Below are 26,236 nucleotides of genomic sequence, written 5' to 3' on the forward strand. Positions count from 1 at the left end.
CACCCAGGGTCCACGTCCCTCCTCACAAATGCTGCTGAGTCCCCCGGGGAGTGTGACCCCCAGGAGCCCGCTCTCTCGATCCGGCCAGGAGCCGGGGCTTGCTCTCCTCTCACCCAGTTTACAGGAGGGAAGTGTTGACAAGTCGCTGCAACTGTGTTTCTGTCACAGCCACCCAGACACCTAATCGTTAGGCTGACGTCTCCAAGTGGCAGCGCGCAGAGTTCTGCATTCATTTGGAGAAAGGGTTTTGCAGTTCTCGGGGTTGAGGCAATTCTTTGCATAAACCAGGTACAATTTCTCTTTTTCCCTTTGCTTATTTAGCCCCAAAGTAAAGCAGAGAAAAGGAAATGTCTTTTGAGTACTATGTAGGAGAAAACCTAGGGTGACATTATACTGGGATCCATGACTTTCCTCAGCCATGTCTGGCCACCTAGGAGTGAAGAAAGTGACTCTAAGACGGTGCTGCTCAGCCCATCACCGGGAGATCTCACTGAAATGCAGGTCCCGCCTCAGCGAGTCCGGGGGGGCCTGAGACCCTGCATTTCTCACAGGCTCCCGGGTGATGCCCATGCTCCTAGTCCATGCACCCCACTTTGAGGAGCGAGGCTCTAAAGAATATGCAGAACTGGGGGTTGGCAAGGGAGCAAAGGGTTCTAGGGGCGCAGCAAAGGCATTACTAACATAACTGCCCCGAGGCCCACTGGGTAAGAAGTCAGGGGGAACCAAAATGGGGACAAGAACAAACACAGCCAAGGAAAGATGGGGAGAAGGTGGAAAGAAAGGAGGCTGTGGTCCAAAGGGGCATTTCTAGTGCAAGATCTTCGAGGTGGAAGAGCGAGTCCAGTGTGTGCCTTTCTGACTGGGGCTCAAAGAGAGAAGGAAAGCCCACGGCGAGGAGGAGGCCGGGAGGAAAGAGGCTCACACGCAGTCTCAGCAGAGACTCCACATCGGGCGCCGCCAGCATCAGGCCTGGGACTGCATCACCTCCCGCCCTGATTCATACTCTCTCCCCTCCTGGCTAATGCATCATTTGAGAAACATTTATTTACTCTCTCGGCAAATATTGACACCCACCGCCTCAGAGATCGCCTCTGGTCTCGCGGCTAAACACCATCTATACGCTGGTGACTCCCTCCCTCCAGTCCAGACCCTCCTTGCCCTGAACTCCAGACTCACACACCTGCTCCCACACGACAGCGCCCTTGAATGCCTAGCAGACATCTCAAATTTAATATTCCACACGGAACTCCTGGTCCCCTCCCAAAACCTGCACTGTCTCATCTCTTGATGGACGCTCCATCTTTCCACTTGCTCAGACTGAAACCCTCGGGGCCCTCCTTGACTCCACTCTTTCTCTTACATTCCACACCCAGCCCCCGCTGGCTCAGGCTTCCAAGTGTCCCGACAAGCTGTTTCTCGCCACCTCCACTCCACCGCCGGCCTGAGCCCCATCATCTCACCCAGGTTACTGCAACAGCAGGCTCGCCCGCTCTCGCCTTGCCCCTCCTTCGCGCCAGCCCCCTTTCAGGCAGAGCGAAAGCCACAGCCCTTCCCCTCCTTTGACTGCCTCCCTCCTACTTCTTGCTCACTCCACCCCAGCTCCGCTGGCCTGCTCACTGCCTCCCAGCAGATGTGACTGTGTGCTGTGCTGCCCCGGTCTGGAATGTTCTTCCATGTGATATTCACATGGCTCACTCCCCCTTCTCTTTCAAGACTCTACTCAAGTGTCACCTTCTCAGTGGAGCCAACTGCGACCACCCTGTTGAAACTTGCAACCTGCCTTCCTCCCCACTGAAGCCCCATCTCCCAGCGCCCATCCTCTGCTGTCCTAGCAAACATTCTAATTTACTTCTTTATTAGCTGCGCTTATTGTCTGTCTCCCGCACTAAGATGTAAGCTGCGGGAGGGCAGACTTGTGTGTTTGTTCTGGGGGGCTCACTCAGCGTTAGCTCTTGGACGTAACCCACGTGCTCAGACCAGCGCCCGCCCAGCTGAAGGGGGAGTGAGTGCCCTTTACGTGCCAGGCTTTGTCCCAGTTCTCAGTCCACAAAGACAAATGAGACTCACAGGTATCCACGCTTATGGAGCTGGCACTCCTGTGGGTGAATGCAAACCAACCAACCACCCAACCCAAAAACTGCGAGACAACGACAGTGCCGCACAGAGAACGAAACAGGAGCTGCGACAGGGACAGGCTACACTGGGGAGTCAAGAAAGGCTCTTCTGGGGAGGTGACATTTTAGATTAAGACTCAGTGAAAGGACATTTGTCTTATAGTTAACATTTAACATAGGCATATTATGGTGTAACAATCAAAGCACTTTCAACTTTTGAAAAGCATTTCCATGACACCGAGGAAGGTGAGGGGTGTTCTAGACCAAGCGGGTGGCATGTGCTGCCGGTAGGTCCACCGAGGACACGTTCAGCCAGCGGGGCAGAACGATGGACTGGAGGCCGTAGGAAAGGGCAACAGTTTCTCAGAGGTGGCAGAGAACCGTGTCTTAGGTTCACTCCACTCCTCCCACAGCACCTGACACAGTGAAGGTGTTGAATACTTGGCAAGTGTCTCCCTGTTGATTTTTAAGTGGAGGATAAATTATATTTCCTGAGTAATACCAACTTTGACAATCGAAATTTCAAGAAACAATAATGCCCAATTGTATCTTTTTTTATTAAAACAATGACTCACTTGTTGTGTAATGAGATTTAATTTTGCTGGTACTGGCAAAAATCTTCCTACTAAAGTAGTCATTGGTTTAGGGACATCTGTAAGGAAGACAATTAATAGCACATATTAATTCCTCTTCCATTGCACATGGAAGAAAGCACAAAAATATCATGTATCATGGATTTATTTTGTGCAAAGTCATTTAAACTTATCTTGATCCTATTTATGTTTTTTGATCTATAGAACCTTTTGGGTCAATTTATTTTTTTACGTGTTGCATTCTTTTTCTTTGTCATGAAGCTCCTTAACTCGAGCCTCCAGGGATAGTCTACTATGCTAAAAGATGTTACTAGTGCCTGGGCTCCCAAACTGTGTCCCGTGGCGCTGGAGCACGGCTGGAAATGCCAGGGGGCCACTGGACGCTTTACATTTTCAAAGACAGCACAGCGCCATCTGTTGGACACCACGTGAACTGCTTTCACTGTAAATGTATTCTTTTTTCAAATGGTTACTAAGTTGTTAGGATGTAAATACTCACTAGGCTATTTTGACCAAATTTCTCAACGACTGGAACTGATAGGTATTTCTTTGGCTTAAGGCTGCCGTGAAAACCCTTCCTGAGACCCTAAGGGCCCTGTGACCCTCGGTGTTTGTGATCCAAATGCAAGGAGAAACGTTCCTCAGTCTCCTGAATTGCCCATGAGCTGAACACACTTCCTGCTCCAGGCCTACGCAGCCTTTGAGCGATGTTACCTTGAGACTCAGGTAACAGGATACTTCTATTTGACGGTGATATTTAATACGTACACAGTGTAACAAAGGAGACTGGGTGGGGGGGAAGGTTATGATTATATGACAAGGAAATAGGTTTGGAGAGCATTATATTAGCCCTCTCCTTCTGTGGATCTAAAAGCATCAGGATTTTGTCACCTGCCAGGAGGAAGGGAATTAGGAGAGAGCCCCTCCCTGCCTGTGTATAGGACCAGATGCCACTCTGACCTGCATGGAATGGAGCCAGAAAATCCAGGGCTGGTGTCGTGCAAAGGGCTTTGGGCCAAAACCCCAACCCTGCTTCTGCATCATAGAAGAGTAAATGTCTTGAAGGCATTTTATCTGTCCCTGGGTAGACAGACCATCAGGGTGGGACAGGAGTCACACCCTCTGTTTTTGCCCTGGACTCCAAAGGGCCACTGAAACGACATCTGGATTTAATATTGATCTAAATTACTGACAAGGTCAGTGAATCGTCTGATAATGAAATATTCCAATTAACTCAAGATTTAAAGTAGCATGATTATGTATATAGTTCACATAGAGATGCCCAGTTTTCAAGAATAAGTGTCTAACTTTTGTAAACACGATCCTAACACCATGTCATTTAATCTTTATTCACAAGGCATTTCAGGATCAGCGAGTTCTTCCAGGTCACTTAGTGTTATTGTGCCAGTTTACAGAAGTTTCTGAGGAAATGAATGTCAGACAACTCAGCGTTTGATCAAATTATTTCAGAACTCACGGCGAGTAAAGCAGAGTGATAGTTTGCAGTGACTACATGGAAATGTTTGTATTAAAATTTATGTAGTTCACACCACACCTGAATAGCCCACCCCCACCCAACCCGGTAAAGGCTGATGTTTCAGACCAGGCACCCTCGGCACCCCCTGGTGGTGTGAATCGTTCCCGGATAGGTCACGCAGCTCTCCGCAGCTGGCGGAAGCAGAGGACAGGAATTTGCCATCGTCAATACAATGGCCACGAGGGAGTCTATAAAGACACATTTTTCCTCTTCTTAGCTCACTGATACGGGCTATGAAGTCTGCCGAACTGCCTAGTCCACACCCTAACTGCCTATTTCACTTTTACCCTATATACAAAGCCAAACATATTTGCTTACCAACTTACATATAATATATGACGTAATTTTTTTATTAATTTACTCTGTACCTGACTGTAGATAATTATTTTGGTCTTGATACTGAGGAACCAAATGAAGTGCTTTTAGTTCGCTCGTGCCAGAATTGTCTATACACAGCATTTGTGTACCCCCTTTCAACTGACATATCACCTAAAATGAAAAATAATGATCAGGTTTCATTGTTAAAAGATATCCAGTAATATGAACCTAAATAAACTTAAATCTGACAAAACAGCTTTAATCCAGAATTTAAGTTTTAATGGGAAATGGCTAACTATAAATCTGTTCTCAATTTCTTTTCTTTCTTTTCTTTTTTTGTGAGGAAGATTGGCCCTGAGCTAACATCTATTGCCAATCCTCCTCTTTTTGCTGAGGAAGATTGTCGCTGAGCTAACATCTGTGCCAGCCTTTCTCTACTCTATATGTGGGATGCCGCCACAGCATGGCTTGATGAGCGAGCGGTGTGTAGGTCCATGCCCGGGATCCAAACCCATGAACCCCAAACCACAGAAACAGAGCACACGAACTTCACCACCACGCCACTGGGCCAGCCCTGGTCTCGATTTCTTTACTCTACAATAACACGGTCTCTGGAGGGACCACAGGGCAGAAACTGCCCTGGGAAATGTTTCGTGAGCTGTGTTCAGTGCACCGACAGCAGTTGCTGCTGACGCCTTTCTTCCAGGTGTCTGACCCTGGAGGTTCAGGGTACGGACCAGGTGAGCCTGCGCAGAGCTTCCTTCCCCTGGCCTCACACTCCAGTCTCCAGGAGCTGCGAGAGCAGGCGCCGAAGCCCAGCCTCGGTTAGACCTGGTTAACTCTAAGAAAGACTTCGTGCCCCTGACGCCCTCTCTGTAGCTGGCCACACACTTAGAATGATCTTTAATTTTATGACAGCTCTCTCCTGCCACACACACACACTTTTACTTAACAGGTGAGATTTTGTTTTATGTCCATTAATTTTACTTTCTATAAGGACAGCTTAGAAACATTAATCCAAGAATTGGAAAATTCTAAGAAGCCATGCCAGGCTTCTTGGGCCTGACTAGCACTCTCAGATCACCTACGGGATTCCGACCACAAAGATGTCCTCAGCGAGCTGAGTGAGTCCATCAGTCAATCACACAGTCAAGCAGAGCAGAGATGGAGCCCTCACTGCGTGCAGCCCGTGCAAGGCCAGAACAGAAAGGCAAGAAAAGCTGTGGTTCCTGCCTTCAGGTTGCCTTTGGGTTTCCTAGCCATCATGTTACCAAAATAAGACACACACAGCCTATGCTGATAAAGTGCTGATCACTGGGCCAGGCTTCAGCTCATCCAATGATAAGAGGCCAGCACCCACGTTTGGTTGGAATTTTATTTGTATTTGGAGGATAAAATTATAAACCACCCCCCCCGCCCCCCGCCATGCACACGCACTAAACTGAGACAAAGGCTCAGCACGGGCTCTCCAGGCCTCTGTCTACGGCACGATCCTGGGCTCTGGCCCCCTCCTGGGAGTGTGCTGACATTCCTCAGGAGTCGGGCATAATTGGGAGTGATCTTAATCCGCTCCCCTGGTCCACATGTCCTGGAAAAGCTCTGCTCTCCAAACCCGTGGGCCTGAGGAGAACCACAGACAGAGGGGCTGGGTCAAAGCTCGTGCTGAGCTCACGCGCAAGCATTTCCTAGCGCAAGTAGACGCCTTCGAGCTAAGGCCTCCTTTCTCGGATCACAGAGCTGCTGTGGGAAGGGCACTCATGTGTTCTTTGGACTCCTTGCTAAAGGAGTGCTTGGGGCCAGAATCCCTGACTCCCCTCCATCCAGTCCTCACCCCTAGACCCGGAGTCTTAGACGTACCACTTACAAGCAGCCCTTGCAACATCTCTGTCTGGAAATAAAAATAATGCCTGCCCTAGAGAGTTGATGGGAGGATTAAATGAAATTACAAACATGCAGAACTATTGCATGAGCCGCAGATGTTAGTGATGACTTCTAGTTTTGTGATTAGGAACTGGAGGCAGCCAGAAGGGAGGCAGGCTCTGCCCGCAGCTCGCCCTCTCACCAACGTGCCGACCGCACAGCGCAGCAGGCCACCCCACCCCGGGCCCACTTGGGTCTACAATGACCGATGTGACTTGTGGCCAGTCTCCTTAAAGAATACAGCAACGTCCTAATCTTTGTTTGATTTGCCAAGATTAAGTAGAAATGAGCATCTCAGCGGTGAAAGGAACATTAGAAAGGCTCTAAATTAGGCTCCTCTTTTGATAGATGAGACAACCAAAAATGTTGATTCAACAAGTAAGCAGAAAGAAAAACAATGCCTGAAATTGCGATTACTGTTGCCTTAGTAACGGTGAGGGGCAGACATTTACTACAGCGTCAGCAGACACATTTCCTCTGGCACGGTTACCATTGGGTTGGCGTCCTTCTTATGAGCGCAGCCAGAGGCATCCTCTGCTTCTTGTGATGATGGCAACTTGCAACAGGGTTCCGGGGCAACAGGGTTCTGAAAAGTCGCTTCCTCCGGATTGTTACTTGTGAGAGTACCACCTGCTTCCTTTATTTCAACCTGAAAAAGCAATTGGCACTTTAGAGATCCCACTGTGGACACTGGGTTTTGCGGCTGGGTAACAGAGAAAGTTCTCAGTAGAAGTCACGTTTTTCAGGTCAAGAGCCCTTTGCCCTCAGTGCCTCTCCTCCTACTGTTCTCCCTACAGGGCAACAGGGCGCCTGACAGCCTCACTGGGGGCTGAGGATCCTGCGGATAGAAACTACTGCCCACAAGGTGTGGGGATGTGATTTCGATGTGGCGCTCACGTTGTTTCAAGAACAGCATAAGTGACTGAGAAGATTCCTGGGTCGGTCAGGTGCCCCTCGGGCTGCTGGACAGCCCCCTACTCTAACGGGGCCACAGCCTGGCAGGACCTTCCGTAACCTCACCTGAGATGCTGAACCCCATCACCGTGCTCAGAGCATGCTCATTAGCTTATACGCTCTAGTCAATTGTTCTGCTTTTCCCTCAAGCAGCCTGAAATCCTTGTTGATGTTTTAGCAATATTTACAATGTAACTTATAACGTATTTATAGCAACATTTATAATTAAACAGTAGAACTTTCCTGACTGAACAGTAGGACAACAGTTAATATGAAACAGTGAGGGTAGGAAATAACTGCCAACTTAATTTTTAAGCTTTCCTCTGCAACAACTGTCAACGACATGCTAGCAAAATGAGCAAAAATAGGGAGAAACACCAATGATATTACTGAAAATCAATGCAATTAAAGAAAAAAACTAAAAAGTCTCAATGGTTAAAAAAAATTACCACCAGAGTTGAGGGTTTTACAATTGGGATGCTTCTTTTTAAACTTTGATAGGAACGTAAGGAGGATCGGGAAACAGCAGTCAACCCGCACTGTTTGCATCGTCCCTCCCCGCTCCTTAACCTCCGCCTGTCCAAAAGGACAGGAGGCAGGCCACAAAGTCCTTCATAAGAGACCGGTGACTCTAAGGTGACATTCTAAAGACCTCAGATAAAGACAGCACAGATAAGTATCTTTCAAAGTGTGGGTGTTGAGTCAAACTTGGAGACCGTCTAACAATAAAATCTAGAACCCAATCAGATACTAATTATCATGAACTGGCAAACTACTTAGCACAGTAGACTAGCACCTAGGTATAAACCTTTAAGGAGACAGAGGAAAGTTTAGCTATATTTCAAATTATAGCTTTATTATTTCAAATTTTATAGAAATATAAAAAATTTTTAATTTTCTCCTTTCTGCTTGGGGAACTTGCCATGCACATGTCATCAAAGTTTAGATTTAACTTATCTCCCTGTAACGGACAAATGTTTATACAGTAAATACATTGGTTCCTCAGCCCCATACAAGTAACCTCTGAACCACTTAGGCTACTGTAAAATCTTATTTTTACAGAATGGATATACACAAAGGTCAATATGTGGAAATGAATTTCTAGTAAAAGGAAATTAGCAATTCACCTTGAATATTTACTGAAACATTATTCCATTCTGTTCAAATGAGAAACATGTCCATGCTGAATCTTTTTCATTTTATTCATGAACTAGGAAATACTCAATAAAAATTCAAAAAAGCAAAGAAGTATCCCCAGATAGGCTCTCCTTTATTTCGTGAAACCAGCATTCTGTCAAATTTGGATTACACTGAAAGAGAAGTTGACTGCTTTAACATGACCCAGTGCCCCTCCTGCTCTGGTGACCGCTCCCGAGTCCGCCTTGTGCAGGAAGGGAGCCGTGCTGGGAGCGACAGGTGCCGGGACACAGCTTTGGCCTGGGAGCAAAACGGAGAGTCTAACATTTCAAGCCATCTGAAGGAGGTTCTGAGGAAGACCTCCGCCTGGGTGAAGGCTCGTGGCACTAGATGCATCCCACGGCTCCTCTGAGTCAATCTGAGGGGACGGCAGAGGCCCCATCAGTGTAATGACCAAGGAGCAGTCATTCCACTCACAGAAAACCAGAAAGCAGAAGCCGACGTGCAAAGCCAGGCTCTGGCCACCTCAACACCGACTCAGACGGCTTCACAAAGGCTTAACTCATAACTTACTAGTCATGTACCCTAGTTTTCCAAACTAGAACTTTCTGGGGGGGACAGCACACACTTCCTTAAGATCAGTTAAAAAACTGATTTGTTTAGTTTCAGCAAGAACAGAGCAGAAAATGACCGGCGGTTATCCAAGCAAAGGAGGGCAGTCAGCTGAGAGCTGGCAGGAATTTGCCCTGATTTATATTACACGTGCTCGAAGTTCTAACATCTTGATTTCCGGGCTCACCCAACACAGGGATGAGCTGTGAGTCCTTGCGGGCCTTAGGACTCTAAAGGGATAAAATGTGCAAGGCAAGCACAGGGGAACCAAGCAGGCCGCACTCGGTTCCCAGGCCCTCGTTGCTCTAACGTCAAGAGGGCGTCTCTCCTAAAGGGAGCGACAGCAACAGGGCGTGCGTTAAGACACTTCCTCAGTTTCCATCTTGTGTTGTCTGCTGTGTGCAGGGTCAGGCCAGGCTGGACCCAGGAACCCAGGACGTAATTCACCTGCAGACATGCGCCTCGGGTGCCAGAGGGAGGCGCCCCGTTTGGAAGGAGTCCTTCCGACCGACGAGGGATGCTGCGGACACAGGACACACGCCCCCTCGGGGAGGGCATCCGTGTCGCCGCTCCCCTCTGCAGGGGACAGAGAGGGGTGCGTGCCCACGGCCCAGCTGGAGCTTACTGGAATCAGGCGGGCGCCGGGCGGCGCGGCTCCTTCGCGGGCCCAGGCGCCCAGGGGCAGGACGGCGGGGCCGCGGGCCGGGGCCAGCAGCGAGGACAGCAGGTGGACGCTGTAGGCGTGCGGCGGCGGCCCGGCGGGCAGCGCGGCGTCGTCCAGCGGGGCGAGCTCGGGCAGCGCCCCCAGCAGCTCCTCGCCCTCCCGGCCGCCCGGCAGCTCCGCCGGCCCCGCGCTGTCTGCGGCGGCGCCCGGCGCGCGCGGGTCGGCCGGGCCCAGGTACGCGTCCGGGAACACGCGCAGCGCGTCCTCTTCGGGCGTCGCCGCCGCCGCCCAGCCTTTCGGGGCCACGTTTTCCGAGGCGAACGCGCTCTCCGCGCCGAAGAGGTCGGTCGCCAGCTCGGCCGCGGGACCCGGCAGCGCGCCCAGTAGCGCCGCCTCGTCCATGTCTCCGGGGCCGCGGGGGGCGCACCTGCAACGACGCGGCGGCTCAGGCGGCGCCCCCGGGGGTCCCGCCGCCGCCCCGCCCCGCCCCGCCCCGCCCCCGAGGGTCCCGCCGCCGCCCCGCCCCGCCCCCCGAGGGTCTCGCCGGCCAGAGGGCTGACCAGGGGCTCCCACCGCCCCCTCGAGGCTGACCAGGGGCCCCGCCGGCGCCCCCGCGCCTGCAGACCCCAGGCCGGCCCAGGCCGCTGGGAGAGCCGCCAACGGCCCGGGTCTCGGGCCTCCTCAGCCGGACACACCTGCGCCGCCCGGCAGTCGGAGCGCCGAGGATGCGGGGAGCCGCGGGACGGCCCACGCGCGCGGCCGTTGGCGGTTGGGGAAGGGGCGGGGCCGGGGAGCGGGGCGGGGCCAGGGCGCGAGGGGCGGGGCCAGGGCGCGAGGCGGGGCGGGGCCAGGGCGCGAGGCGGGGCGGGTAGTGGGCGGGGCCTGGGGAGCCACGGAGGCGGAGCGCGCTGGGTGGGTGGGGAATAGGGCGGGGGCGGGGCGGAGGCGGGGAAGCTCCGAGGGGGAGGGGAACGGGGCGGGGTCAGGGGCGGGGCGGAGGCGCGCGAGGTTGTGGAGCCTGGGGCGGGGTCAGGGGGTGAGGCGGAGGCGGGGGAGCACGGAGGGGGCGGGGAATAGGGCGGGGTCAGGGGCGGGGCGGAGGCTGGGGAGCACGGAGGGGGCGGGGAATGGGGCGGGGTCAGGGGCGGGGCGGAGGCGCGAGAGAGTGTCGGGTGAGGCCGTGAGGTTAGATGGGTCAGGGGCGAGGGAGTGGGATAAGCAGGGACCGGGAGGAGGACTGTGACAGTGAGCTTGGGCGCACGAGGAGCAGGGGCATGGGGCGGGGGCCAGGGGACGGCCATTGAGGGGAAGTGGGCGGAGAACGACACTCCCAGGATCAGCAACTCCAGGCTCAGGTGGGGAAACTGAGGACCCCGGACCAGTCTGAGGCGGCGCTGTGTGGGACGCCCTAGTTTGACTTCTGACCTTAGTCTTTAAAATGCATTTTTTTCTGCGTTCAGAGCCCAGCCAGGGAGCACCGCTGGAGGGCCAGGCGCCTGCACTTGCAAATTCTGCCCTAGCACACACTTCAGATCCGTGGTGCGCAAGCTTGGGATGCGTAAGTGAAAACTGGGCGTCCCCAGCGTAATATAGACAACCAACCCTGACGACGCATGTTTGGGGTGAGGGGCACTCGGTCAAGACCTGCAATTAACAAATGCAACTAACACTAGTGTAACACAAACTTTGGGTGGGGAGTGAGCTAAATCCACCTTTCATAGAAGCAGAAGTCAACACCACTTCATCAAGAAACGAGGTGAAAGTTTATTTAGGGTCATGGCTGTGACCTGCAAGTCGGTATTCTGGGATGGGGTGGATTTCTGGGGATACAGAGACTCACAGGTACCCTGTTTCCATGCGCAATTGTTTTGGTAAAATAAATATGTAAAACAGCTTTCTCGCCCATTTTTTAAGAAGTAAATACTTTTCTAAGTCAAACAGTAGTAACCAAGCCACAGCAACAGGGGCTATCCCGTGGCCGAGTGGTTAAGTTCCTGCGCTCTGCTTCAGTGGCCCAGGGTTTGGAGGGTTCAGATCCTGGGCGTGGACATGGCACCACTCATCAAGCCATGCGGAGGCGGCATCCCACATAGCACAACCAGAAGGAGTGACAACTAAAAATACATAACTATGTACCAGGGGGCTTTGGGGAGAAAAAGGAAAAATAAAAATTTTTTTTAAAAATCTTAAAAAAAAAAAGACAGCAACACTCTGTGCTACTATTTAGCTGTACACTTTAGCATTCAAGAAATCCCAAGAAAATTTTGCAGTTGAAAATTCCAAATTTTTCTTTTTTTCAAAGATTGACCTTGAGCTAACATCTGTTGCCAATCTTCCTCTTTTTTTCCTCCCCAAAGCCCCAGTACGTGATGGCATATCCTAGTTGTAGCTCATTCTAGTTCTTCTACGTAGGACGCTGCCACAGTGTGCCTTGATAAGCAGTTCGTAGGTCCGAACCAGTGAACCCCGGCAGCTGAAACAGAGCACACAAACTTAACCACTTGGCCATGGGCCAGCCTTGAGAAGTCCTAAATTTAAGGCACAGCCTTAAGTGTGCTAGGACTTTCTTATGTAAAAAATTATTCTGGGACATTAAAAGTTGACTTTAAAAGAACAAAATGTAACTATGTTCTCACTGTGGGAATCTTCCTGCCATGTGAACAACTTAAAATATATTCCCGGGGGCCGGTCCCGTGGCCGAGTGGTTAAGTTCCCGTGCTCCACTGCGGTGGCCCAGGGTTTTGTCGGTTCGAATCCTGGGTGCGGACATGGCACCGCTCATCAAGCCACCCTGAGGCGGCGTCCCACATGCCACAACTAGAAGGACCCACAACTAAGAATATACAACTATGTACCGGGGGGCTTTGGGGAGAAAAAGGAAAAAAATAAAATCTTAAAAAAAACCCATATATATATATATATTCCCAGCAACCAGTTCATTACAAACACCCTGGAAATGAAGTCCACCTCTTAGAGAATTCACTTCCTGTGTGCCTGTGACCTGTGGGGCAGGACTCCATAGAAAGCTCCGGTGGCTTCTTCAGATTAAAATTAGGATAGCTTTTTCCTTTAATTACACAATACGTAAACCCTCCTATGCTTTAGCACTGTGCCATCCCCAATCATGCTGCCTTTCAAAGAGGGGATCACTATAAGGTCCCTTGGATCGGGGGCGGGGGGGGGTTTGTGCACGTGTGTGTAGACAGCTTTACTCTAACTTTATGGCTGGAATAATCCCATTGTGTTAACTTAGTTGAGCTCGGGAGCAGGAATGAGAGTACAGCTTGGACTCCCCAAACTATAGGGATCTAGAAGGCGACTAATACAAATCGCAGACGCCAGAGAAGAGCAGTCAAAGGCCTGAATAGCCTGAGCAAGCACTTCAACCCACAAGGCCTGTACTTCTCATTTGTTAGCAAACATGGGGCAGCTCCCATGTGTCAGGCATCGTGTCTGGCCTGCCCGGCACTGTGTGAGTCACCAAGCTGGTCAGAATCAAAGGCCTGGAAACTCTGTCATGCTTGCTTCTAGACACTCTTCTGAACATGCTGCATGGGCCAAAGCCGCCTGTCTTGTCATTCAGGTCTCAGCTCAAACTCTCAAACCCATCTGTAAATCAGCCTTCTTCCTGTGCCAACTACTCTTCTTCCCACTCATACCCCCCCCAACACACTCACGCACGCTTGCGCACACACAGGATCTTCTTATCTGCCTTGGAACACAAGATCCTTCCACTGGGTCTCTACCTCTTCCCCTGGAATCTGATCTCCATGACGACCAGGACCTGGTGGGCGTCCCAGCTGTACTCCCATGGCCTAGACAGAGCTTGGCGCACAGTAGGCGCTCACTAAGAACTGTTGAGAAAACCAAATTTATGCATTCATTTAAGATATCTGACCACCTACTATGTACTGTTTTAGGGCACTGGGACAAGGGAGAGGATGAATAAATGAATATAGAGTGAAAATTCACAGCCCTCCTTAGCAGCTTCCCCTCCATCATCAGGTCAATGAATCTCTGGCCAACCCAAGGCCATTTCTGCATATCTTGGTCCCACCTTTGTCCTGTGGAAATTAATAGAAGAAACCTTAACTAAACTGGAGTCAGGAAGGCCTGCGAGGGAGCTCTCACATTCATCACACACACTGTCAATTACACCAAACAGGAAGAGAGTGAAGTCGCACCTTCCACAGGAAGTAAAACTACTTTATTACTGAAGGATGATTTTTCTCACCAGGGCAACAGCCCAACCAATGAGAAATGCTGCAGCTCAGCCAATGAGAAATGCCACAGCTCAGCCAATGATAAGCCATTTTGGCCCTGAACTGTTACTTTGCCCCAATGGCCTTTTGTTAGCACAGCCCCTCCCACTCCTCCTTTTTCTCTATAAAAGCAGCTCCCCTCCTTTGGTTGCTGGATTTGCCTATGGTTCACCATAGCATTCTTTTGGCTATTCCCAAATAAACTGATTTTTTTTTTTTTAAAAAAAAGATTTTATTTTTTCCTTTTTCTCCCCAAAGCCCCCTGGTACATAGTTGTATATTCTTTGTTGTGGGTCCTTCTAGTTGTGGCATGTGGGACGCCGCCTCAGTGTGGTTTGATGAGCAGTGCCATGTCCGCGCCCAGGATTCGAACCAACGAAACACTGGGCCGCCTGCAGTGGAGCACGTGAACTTAACCACTCGGCCACAGGGCCAGCCCCCCAAATAAACTGATTTTGAGGTAAAATGACAGGCAAATTTGCTTTCTTGTCCCAAGTGCCTGAGCCTGACTTCTATAATCTCCTTATTAGTGTAAGAAAAGGGACAGAAACTAATACTGTGGTAGACCAGGATTAATGTTTTTATTAATGATAACATTCATACTGCATTTCTAAGATTTACATCAAAAAGAGCATATTGTATTTACATGCAATGGACAGTCCAAGATAACAAATTCAAACCACAGCTCCGTTGACACTATGGCTTGTTCCAAATTAAATTAAATACATAATACTCTTACCTCCTCCTTTTGACAAGTACAATAAAAACCCACTCTTCCTTCTTTTAAGGAGTATAAAATTGCATTGATAACTGCACTGATTTGCAACAATTACATCTGAAAACATTTAAAACCTGAGAGATAAGCCCAAATATGTTTGAGTGCTGACACGTCTACACTCGAATTCACGTGTGAATGCTAGGTAATACAGACTTGTCAGGGGTCCACAGTGCACGATTTAGGTGGCTCTGATAGCAACTGATGCTAGCGTTGACAGGCAGCCACGCCTGGCGGAGCAGAGCAGGCTATCCCCACCCCCCCTCCTTGACTATATCACCACAGGTGAACGGGGCGGGGGGGCAGGGGGCGGTTTATTACTGTAGTTGTTGGTTTTCCTTTTTGCTTTTTTGTCTGTTTTCATTTCTTCTTGCTTTTAAGAGAAAAAAAAAATCTTTGGCCCATTGAGGTGGGATTTTTACATTACAACATATACAAAAATAAAATACACATGTGCTCTGCCCCAAGCACCTGTTCTCTGCTCCCAGAGCCCAGCCTCGTCATCGTATCATTGGAGTGCAGAACTCTTACAGGCAAGCCCAACAAAGTGGTCAGAAAAATAAATACGCAATTTAAAAAAGGGACAGCTACACTTGTCATTACAGCCCAGAGGCAGTGGGCATTTCATTCCATGATCCTTTATTTTTACATTAAATACTGAAGACGATTCAGTGCATAATTGCTTTTTGGTCAACCACACTCCTTCCATAAAGGCACTCCCATCAAAAGGGTAGGCTGGGTTAAACCTAGCACCCATCATTTGTGACGTTCCAGTCGGTCACTGAGACGGCCCAGCATACTGTTTCCAGCTACCTCCAGCTCCTTTGGAAACAAGAGTTAGTCTTGCCTCTCCCGTGTGGGATGAGAAAGCAGTCCTCCTGGCGTACCGGAGCTGACCCTCCTGACCATTTTGAGGTCACTCTTCCCTTTTGTCAAGTTTTGCTCCCTTCTTAGTGGCAAATGTCCTGCTCTCCTTGCCATCAGTTTGGGTAAGCGGTAATCCTGAGGCACATGTTCTATTCCACTCTTCAGTGACTGCTCCAGATACATAATATTTGATCATTACATCCCTCGCTCTCCATTTCTGACACACACCCATTCTTTCTTTTGTAGCGCGATCATGAAAGGAAGGCAGTCTGATGGGGGAAACCAGCCTAGCTGCCTTCACAAGGAAACTGGTCTTTCTAGGGGTAGGGAAATGACAGGAAAATGCTTATTTAGGGTTATTCACTCAGTAAAGTGAGAAGGGAGTAAGACACCCTCGATTCCACCTGAAGACTTTATAAAATAAACCTTTCATACGGGCCCCCCCTTACATTTAGGGCCTTCCGTTTTTAAGGCACTGGGTTTTCAAGACTTGCAAGGTCAGTGAAACTAAAGATGTGTCCTACTACTTGCTTCAAACATGGAGAGACAGACACACCCTAGCAAACTAGACGATGACAGAGTTACCCACACAGACGAAAATGTTTCCAAAAGCACAGCATTTTCTTTAGCATATCACGTGAGCGTCAGCTGTAAGTGTTAACCTCTCCAACGTGAACAACGCTCTTCTCTCTGAACAAAAGTTTATGTTGCTCTGATGAAATTAAATGCCCATAAGGACCACGGATTCAGTGGCCACCGAGGAAGCGTGCCATTTTCATTTCCAAGGCGTGCAAAGTCACAACCCCACTAATCCCTTAATTAGCGCAACCATATTTTAATCCCTTAATAACCACATGTCGATGCAAAGACTTTTGGGGGCTTCAGCAAATGTTCCCAGGGTTAGGACCTGCCCAGAAGTAGCAGGGTCATACTTCACGAGGTGGAGCCTGCTGTTCTAGAAAAAACAAAAACACCCAACCCTGGATGGAAGGAAAACTTTTGAGTTTTTTTGAGCAATTTTTCAACCTGAACTACAATCAGGATTAAGAGCTATTTTGCATTTGGTTTTTCTCCGGAGAGCTCATTTTCCTTCACGGTAGCTCTAATGGAATTCCTTTCTGGAATTGGAGCTGAACCCAAACAGGGCCATGATGTCGTTCATTGCTTGTTTCAGGTGCTTCCCAAAGCGATGAGAATCCTTTCATTTCAAAACAAAAGGCAGAAACACATTACGACATGGCAATTCCCGCATTTCAAGCCTTTTCACTTGTAATCTGACTCAAAGAACTAACATTCCTTTTTTACCAGTTCTCTAAGCTTGGACTTCACGGCCTGAGCATTAAAAGTTAGACATTCTGGAGAAAAGGTGAAAGTTAACAGAGATAACAGTCTATGTGCTTTTGATTTGAGGCTTCCCCTATCAGTGCATTACAGAAAACACAGTAAGTGGATGCACCCCAAACTTCTCTGTTAATGGTGAACTTGGCATTGCTTGTCGGGCGACGTACAATGTGAAGGAGAGAATATAAATAAGGATTAAGTGTGCCACGCTAGGAAGGAGGTCGTGTGTTCCATTCACAAAGAACACTGCAGAGCCCCTGCTTTGTCACTTATGCGTATTTCTTAGCGTGTGAACACCAATCTTCGTCCACCCTCGAACATTCCAGAGTCTGAACGTTCCACAAAGACGCCAATATTAAGTTTCAAAAGCACTGCTATGAGCAAGGATAAACATTTTCAAGCAAGGAAGATAATATCTTTAAAACTAGCTTAAGAGGATTTTAAAATTCACTTATTTGAACACATCCAAACCAAGGAGAAGTATAAAATCACTTGGAAATTTTCTGTCAAATTAAAGATGTGCTCCCCTTAAAAAGAAAACAGTAAAAACACCCCATCTTTAGAAAGGGGAACTTCGTTTTGGACTCACCGTCTCAGGGCTGGAGAACTTGGAAGATATGTGGAAATTGATGAGGTTCTCTCCCACGAGAATGTACGACACGCCGTAACCATCGTCGGCAACCTACGGAACAAAGTGGTTTTTAATCTAACCTTGGAAAACGGGATGAGGAGAAGAGGGGACCTTCTAACGTTCTCAATACAAGACTGCCACTATGGGGGCTGGCCCCGTGGCCGAGTGGTTAAGTTCGCGCGCTCCGCCGCAGGCGGCCCGGTGTTTCGTTGGTTCGAATCCTGGGCGCGGACATGGTACCGCTCATCAAGCCACACTGAGGCGGCGTCCCACATGCCACAACTAGAAGGACCCACAAGGAAGAATATACAACTATATACCGGGGGGCTTTGGGGAGAAAAAGGAAAAAAATAAAATCTTTAAAAAAAAAAAAAAAAGACTGCCACTAACATCTGTCTGAAGAATCAGCAGGAATGCTTTTAAAGGGGCGCACCGCCAAGGTAATGAGGGGCACTCAGAACGGAGACAGGCCTACAGTGGAGGGGACGGGCACATCCTGTCCGTGGGAACTCATAGCTCTGCGGACATCGACGCCCGGTCACTCACCGGTCCGAAGCCCCCTCCGCTGGACACGTACTCCGGATTCCTCTCCAAGTCAAACAGCTCCACCTGCTGCTGAGGGGTCTGGCTGGTGGACAATCTCCAAGGCTCAGATAAGACCTGATGAGGAAAACAGGGAAATGTCCCAATGACACTTCTTCCAATCCCAGCCCCTTCTGTCCCTAAGGAGCCCCGGTGGGAGACAAGACAAGGCTTGCTTGGTCTTTGGACTCTTTCAGACACCAGGGGTCCTGAAGGGCATCGCTGGCTCGGGGCAGCACGTGTGCAGAGATGGGTAGAGCAGGTGACGGCACCTGGACTGGAGGGCCACCCACCTATCGGCTTCCCCGGCAGAAAAGGTGGCGGATGCATTAAGTAAGATTTGGAACGGAGGCCGTGGTGTGCTGGAGCAGGCTGGTACCAGCTCCCGGGAGCCGACTGCTAATATTTCAGGAATTTTTCAAGCTGCTTATTCAACACAGCCATCATTAAAAGTTAAATTTTGTAAACTTCAAATTAAATACACTATAATAAAAATGAAGGTGAGAAATACTCAGAGAGTTCGTCACTTCCCAATTATTTTAGTACACTTTACTATTACCTGTGCTCTGGAGGTTATGTATGTCAAGTGGGGGAATCGGAAGCAAAGTGTGCCGGGGGGATGAAGAACCAAAGCTCAAATTCTCCATCGTGATGACAGTTGAGCCCAAAGACCCATTGGTTACCCCAGTCCCCATCTGCAAGGCTGTACTGACTCACCGAGTTTTGGTTTAGCCAATAAACTGGGTGAGCTGCCGCGGGGAGACGGGCCTCACCTCCTTAAGGAAAGGGGAGTCGACGGCCAGGTACTTGGACACCACATAAAGGCAGAAGAGATGGCGGTCGATCCCAGAGCCGGTCATCGCAAGGCGGTACAGATGCTGATGTTTCTCAGATGCGATCTTGAACAATCTGAGCTTCTGTTTCACCTAAATCATGAAGGATGGGAAGTTTCAAGTCACGCAGTACGGATCTCAGCTCCAAGAGGAAGGTGACGGGCCCCTCTCTCCAGTGGTCCCACAGCAGGGAACTGGGGGTGTCCGGGAGACACGCGCTGGGCGGTTGCCAAGGTGACCTGACAAGAAGCCCCATGGACCAACCGCCCCCTCCCCAGATTCACGCTGCGAATGGTGTCACTTGGAAGCTGCGGGGGGACTGGTTGTTGGAGAAGCACTTTTGGGGTCCTATGTGCAGCCTCATTTCACCTTTTACACAAATGAGATCGCTGATCAGGTGAGAAAGCTGGAGCCGGCAATTCATTGTCGGGCAATGAAGCTCTGCCCCTTTCAGTTAACCGTGACGTTACTGCGGGCCTTAAATAATCCTCTACAGTGGTCTGGTTGCAACTCTGCTGAAACAGCACTTCTGGGCCTTTAAATCTGACCCGAAAAGCCTGCTTCAGGTTCTTCTGGGTTCTGTTGCGACCATGATAGAATGAGGGAAGCGCCACACCCTCTAAGTGGACGCCCGTCCAGGCTTTCACCCACCCACTCGAGACCTGGTCTTCAAGGCTATTTTTGAAGGCAGCTAATGCTAAACCAGAGTCATCTGTCACCATCCCCACTGATGTCCTCCTACAGAACTGAAGCCTTTCCAGAACAAAGTTTTCCCCCGTCATCAGCAGTGAGCGCCTGTGTTCTGGGTCAGGCAGACAGGGGCACCATCTGGCCTCGGCCACTCCCTAGCTGTGTGGCCCAGCAGTGGGCCGAATTCATCCGAATCTCTGTCCCTTTACCTATGACAACAAACTGATAATACTTCACGGCCCACAGCTGGGATTTTCAAACACCCGGGGCCCTGAGCCTGCTGGGGGCTGTCAGCGTGGGCAGCACTTGAGTAACCCAAGCGCAAGGCTCCCAGGGGATGGTCACTGGTTTCTCACCTGGCCGCCAACTACCTGTACGGCTCTGCACCTAGCTCCAATCCCTTTATTCACTGGTTGTGTCCTGTACTGTCGAATTTAAAGGCTCTTAGGAAGCATAATCTGATTTGCACAAGCTACACAATGATGGAGAACAGACACGAGCATTAACCTCTGTGTATGTCCCAACAACTGCCTTCTACCACTTTCTATTCCTTCAAAAGGGATCGAGGAAAGGAGGAGCTGCACACGGAGCCACTGGAGAAGAAGGGATGCCCAGGGTTTCACCGGAGAAGAGTCATTTTAGGAAAAGCAGGGTTCTCCCAGCCTGGCCGCACATTACCGTCTGGGTGGGGTCCACCATGGCGAGCACAAAGCTGCAAGACTCAGAGGAACAGGAACGCACAGTCTCCGTCCTCCCCTCCCGGAAGAGCCGGGTCATCGAGGCCTCGTAGGTGAGGCAAAATTTGCCCATGTCCTGGGAAAGGAAAAGCATTTTCATACAAGGCAGGGCATGCGGATGACCTCTAAAGCTGAAGGAGGGATTGGTAAAGATCAGCAAGGAAAAGCAGACTTCATCGTCCACCTGAGTTTTTAGTCGTCGTCAGTTTTTACACGGGGTTAAGCAGCAGGCAGATGGAGACGTCGTTAGCTTTGGAGAGGGCTGGGGGGTCAGCTTCTGGGTTACCCAGGTTTGCGTTTTCAGATACAACGGATGCCACGACACAATTTCCTGAGTTTCACACACCTACCCGAGCACAACACGGTTATGGAAGGAAAACGGTACACGGCAAGGAGATCTGCAGGCAGGAGTCTGAGACTATTTAAAGACACGAGGAGTTGATGGGAGATATTCCATCACCTTTAGATGATGGTGAGAATGACCCAGTAGAGAGACCGGTGCTTCAAGAGAGGGGATGGATCAGGAGGAATGCCCTTCCCCAGGTGGGCGGGAAGTGGGCGGGTGTCCAGAGCCTGAAGCCCAGACAGTGCCCCCCGGGACAGAGGGAAGATAAAGCAGGAGGCAACAGCCGTGGGGGAGCACATGGGAGCTCCCTTCAGAACATTCTCATTTCTCAGTGAAACCAGAAGAAAGGTGGCCTGCTGGGAGGAGGATCGGGGGAGGTGCTGGAAGTCAGAGACACGGGGTGTGTAATGGGCACTTCGGGGCCCGCCAGAGTCAGTGCTCATTCATGAAGTGAGACGAGCCGGCAGTGCGGGGTTTTTCTCCGACCACGCCGACCTCTCGGGTAGAGGATGGAAGCAGGTGAAGAGCGGCACTGAGTTGGGGGCAGTTCGGCTGTGCTCGGGGCCGCGGGGCAGAGGTCGGGGTGATGGCCACAGGCCATGGAATCCACGCCCAGGAAGGAGAAGCAGGAGGCAGGATGGGCAGACGGAAAGAAGCGTGGAGGCCCTGATGGGGCACAGGAACACAGGCATCAGGGACCAGAAGGGGGCTGGAATGACAGGAGGGCTGGTGGCGCCCGGAGGTGAGACCCTGGAGGTGATGAGATGACGGCAGAGCAAGGGCTCCAGGTGGAGGACAGAGACAGAGTCGGAGGGAGTGAATGGCGGGGAGTCATCTGCTAACTGCCCCAGGGGGTGCCCACAGCCACCAGGCCAGCAAGATGACCAGGTGCCCAGTATGGACGGGAAAGTGATAGGCGGGAAAGTTTGTGGCCCCAAATGATTCCTGACCAGACAACATCTCTCTGGGCATTCGGGTCTTGGCGACCCCAGGGTGACACAGGACACTCTTCGACAGGCCGATACTGTTAAGGAAAACCAGGAGGGGGTGCCAGAGGCAAGGCTGAACTTCTGGGGGGGGGTGCAGTCCAGACCCATGAATGGCCTCGAGGGGCTCTTTCCCTCCCCATGGGCTGGGGGTGATGTCACATTCGCCATCCCTGCCTGGCCTGCACATAAAGCGAGGAAGTGAGCAGGCCACAGGGTGAGGTCCCAGGCCCGGAGGTCTGGGGGAGCACACTGCGATGACGGCCACCCCAGCCTCCGATGCTCCCCGCTGAAGGCTTCCACGGTGCCACCAGCCGGAAGCACCACAACTCACGACACTCCTCTTTGACACATCAGTCATTACATTTCCCTCGGATGGGGCCCAAGAGGGCTCCACCTCCTCATTCAACCCCACGAAAGCAGGGGTCCCGGGGTATTTATCCAATGTGCCTCTCAGAGAACTGCCTACAGGCTCCCAGGTTACAGATGTTTCAAAGGGGCTCATGAGGAAGTGGAGGGGAGGGCGGAGTGGGGAGGAGGCAAGGAAACAGGATATATTCGGTATTGTAGTCATTTAATAAAGGTTAACTTGGTATATACGATGCAATGATTGATCTGAAGTCAACTTGCCAACGTCAAATTTTAACTGTGTAAGTGGTCAACACAATCATGCATTACACCTACAATTTTTAAAATAACTGTCTGAAAAAACCTCTTGGCAAATGCACTCAGTATTAGCATGCTCAGAGTCCCGTCGCAGAGCCAAGCTGGGTTACGCCTGCAGCCCCACCTAACCTGCCACAACCTGCCGCTGTCGCTGTCGGGAGAGCGGCCGCTCGCCTCCGCCAAAACATCGCCAGTTTCTAAGGAGCAGGATCAAAAGACAAAATCTTTAAAGATACGAACACGCACGGCGTGAGAACGCAGTCCCCTGCACACCGGGGCCGTGGCCCTGTGGCTCACTGCTCAGGGTGGTGGCGCTGGGAGAATTTTTCACGGATTCTAGTTTCCAGATGAAAAATAAATCTGACCCCAAAGCAGGAAGCAGATAGCTATAGGCCAGAATTATGGCCACTGCCCAGCGTCTTCATTAAATCAATCATCCAATCTATATTTACTGACACCTCTTCCTCTGTGGCTGGTACGTGCCTGGCACTGGGGATACAGTGGCAAACAAGACGGATCATGTCTCTGCCATCAAGGAGCAAACCTCCCAGCAGGAGAGATGGGGGACAGACAAATATGCATGCACTGAACAGAAAGAACTCGGGGTGATGGAAGAGAGTGATGGGGTGGGGCTTTTTTAAATAGGAGATGGTGGCACCTGAGCAGAGACCTAAGCACCTATACCTCAATCTGGAAAACACCGACTGTGAGTGGAGAGCAAGTGCAAAGGGCCTGAGGTAGGAATGAGCCCGGCATAGTCAAGAGCAGCAGAAAGGCCAGTGTGGCAAAAACGGAGTGAATGAGGCCCAATGTCTTATGCGAGCAGGTTGGAAGGGTAGACAGGGATCAGATCAATGGTTACTAACCTGGAGATGTGTGAAGTTGGATGGGAAATATATATATTTTAATTTCCACTAACCACAAGCTGAAATACATCATTTAGAAGCACAGGCAACAAACTTCAGTAATTACAAGCAGTGCCTGTGACACTGAATAGAAAAATCATCGCTTTTTCACATCAAATTATGGTTGTTGCACATATCCCAAAATATCATCCACGCTTATCACTACTTCAAAATTACAGCAATTAGGCCTGCTACTCAAAATTGAGTGCACAAAAAATTATGTTTACTGTATCACAAATTTATGCTTAATATTTCGACATCTGCATTTTAATTAGCAGGCTGCCTTTGTAACCCTGTGTATTTCATTTTATGCTTTATAAACATTATTCAGAGAAGGGGTCCCCAAAGCTTTCTGAAACTGCCTAAGGGGTCTCGGGCACAAAGAAGGTTCGGAAGCCTGGAGCAGACCCCCAGGACCACGCAGGACACGTGGATGTGTGCAGAGCCCCATCGAGGCCCTGCAGCGCCCAGGTGGGCAGAGATGGGTCTGAATGTTAGCTCTGCACAGAGCCCCGTTCCTAACAAAGCTGGCACTCAAGCGAGCAGCCACGAAAGAATTTGGATGAATCTGTTTTATTTATTTTTTTTCTTGAGGAAGATTAGCCCTGAGCAAACATCTGCTGCCCATCCTCTTGTTTTTGCTGAGGAAGACTGGCCCTGAGCTAACATCCATGACCATCTTCCTCTACTTTATATGTGGGATGCCTGCCACAGCATGGCTTGCCAAGCGGTGCCATGTCCGCACCAGGGATCCAAACTGGCGAACCCCCGAGCCGCTGAAGCGGAACGTGCACACTTAACCGCTGCACCACTGGCCGGCCTCTGATTTACATTTTTAACAGATCACTTCGATAGATGGATCATTTTTAATAGATTGAGTGCTATGTGAAGAAGTGACATGGGGGAGGGGCAAAGAACGCAATCCTGACAGTTTCTAGCCAGAGGGCAAAGAGGAGATACAAGGGCTTGGCTTATCAAAATAGATAATCCTTAACTTTGGAAAAGTAGCTTGATTTTCCTTGAGTAATACATGCTTGTGCAAAAAATTAAAACAGTGAAAAATAGAACACAATAAAGATCAAGCTTCACAGCACCACTAACATTTTCCATCCATCCTTTCTAGACTTTGCACGTAATAATAAAGCAAGAGTCGGGAAATATTTTCTGTAAAAGGCAAGTAAGTAAATATAGTCTTTATGGGCCAGACGGTCTCTGTTGCAACTATTCAGCTTTACTATTATAGCTCAAAAGCAGCAGTGGACACGTCAAAAAGTGGGTACGGCTGTGTGCCAATAAAGCGCTTTTCTATGAACACTGAAATTTCATTTGATTTTCACGTATCGCCCAAGAGTATTCTTCTTTCAACTTTTTCAACTATTAAAAAGGTAAAACCATTCTCAGCTCGAAGGCCGTGCAAAAACAGGTGAAGAGCTGGAAGTGGCCTGTGGGTCAGAGTTTGGAGATTGTTCTAATAAATGATTAACTTTGACATACTGTTTGATGACTGAGTTTTTTACAGACTGTACCATCGACATCATTTAGCAGTGATATAATATCCCATTGTACAAAACTATCACAATTTAACAAGTTTCATATTGATAACCGTTTGATTGCTTCAAATTTTTAGAGAGGGGCATGCTGATACTCCTCTTTGCGGACCTGTCTCTAAAGGAATGTAACTCTCAAAGGAGAATTTTCCAGGCAAAGGGTTACGCTTTCACAACACACTTTCCTGGCTGCATGGGTGTCACAGATGACTGTTCCTGCTGCTACAAACCCTCCTTGATCCACCCTTACAAACACGGGATTGGAAAAAGACCTTTGCAAACCGCATAGGCAAAAACTCAGTCTTGTGGAAGCTGCACTTACTAGATTCCTGTAAGGATAAACTTTCTGTGGGCATCCACTGACCATCTGTATCTGTCTCCTCTTGGGAACCACCAATTTCTGCTCTGACTCCATTTTTCTATTGAGCTGATTATTTTTTTCCCAAATGGAACCATCTAGTCAGTTTTCCCAACTCATCCCTTCCCACTGAGGTTAAAGGTGTCCTTTATCATATACTTTTCCATGGAACTCTTTGCGCGCCAGGACCACACCACGTGAATTACCATACTCTTCTGACATCTGTATTTCAGGCTTTGAAAGAGCGAGACTCCACCTCACCCGGCCCCGCCTCCACCTCACCCGGCCCCGCCTCCACCTCATCCTGCCCGGCCTCCACCTCATCCTGCCCGGCCTCCACCATGTGACTTCTTTTTGCAGAATGTTACCGGTTGTTTGCAAATGTCAGCTCTTCCAGATGAACTTGAAGATCAATCGGTCAAGCTCCTTTCCTACAATCATCTTCAGACCTCTGACCACGTTCACAGCGAACATGTGAACTGGGAGCATTCACCTCTACGGTGTCAAGTCTTTCTATCCGAAATCATGGCCTTTCTCCCGACTCCCAGCGTGTCCATCCATGCTCCGTGGCTCTAGGCCTTCCTTCGCAAAGCTCCCATCTGCGTTATAAAGGCTGCCTGGGGATCCTAGACTTTTGTTTCTAGTTTCCACTATCTTTTCTGCTTGACTATCACTGCTATATGAGGAAGGCACTGGTCTTTATATAATTCTGCACGGGGCCCCATACTGAGCTCCCTTCTTCACTGTAAAACCTTTGCACTGCTCCATCTTCTTAGTAAACATTCGAATGCTCCCCCTGCCCAATTATCCTGTCGGCTGCTCTCAGCACTTATGGAAAGACATTCGAGAACAGTGGAGCCG

The 26,236-nt window shown here is 49.9% G+C and overlaps 2 protein-coding genes across 8 annotated transcripts in view; both read right to left on the reverse strand.

Moving 5' to 3' along the window:
* The window catches only part of TESMIN (testis expressed metallothionein like protein), a 38,620-nt gene extending 27,977 nt beyond the window's left edge, over positions 1-10,643 (reverse strand). The window contains exons 1-3 of the mRNA XM_070488326.1: positions 10,545-10,643; positions 9,811-10,276; positions 6,973-7,131 (exon numbers count right to left, since the gene is read on the reverse strand). Coding sequence (XP_070344427.1) covers positions 6,973-7,131; positions 9,811-10,251 — 600 coding nt within the window. The 5' untranslated portion in view covers positions 10,252-10,276; positions 10,545-10,643. The remainder of the gene's footprint in view (positions 1-6,972; positions 7,132-9,810; positions 10,277-10,544) is intronic.
* Positions 10,644-14,675: 4,032 nt separating this feature from the next.
* CPT1A (carnitine palmitoyltransferase 1A) overlaps positions 14,676-26,236 on the reverse strand; it is a 63,881-nt gene continuing 52,320 nt past the window's right edge. For all 7 annotated transcript variants that reach the window (XM_070488327.1, XM_044761967.2, XM_044761968.2 and 4 more), the window contains exons 15-19: positions 20,509-20,643; positions 19,081-19,233; positions 18,272-18,385; positions 17,684-17,776; positions 14,676-16,951 (exon numbers count right to left, since the gene is read on the reverse strand). In XM_070488327.1, coding sequence (XP_070344428.1) covers positions 16,856-16,951; positions 17,684-17,776; positions 18,272-18,385; positions 19,081-19,233; positions 20,509-20,643 — 591 coding nt within the window. In that variant the 3' untranslated portion in view covers positions 14,676-16,855. The remainder of the gene's footprint in view (positions 16,952-17,683; positions 17,777-18,271; positions 18,386-19,080; positions 19,234-20,508; positions 20,644-26,236) is intronic.

Source organism: Equus asinus, chromosome 17, assembly GCF_041296235.1.
Source record: "Equus asinus isolate D_3611 breed Donkey chromosome 17, EquAss-T2T_v2, whole genome shotgun sequence".
NCBI lineage: Eukaryota > Metazoa > Chordata > Mammalia > Perissodactyla > Equidae > Equus > Equus asinus.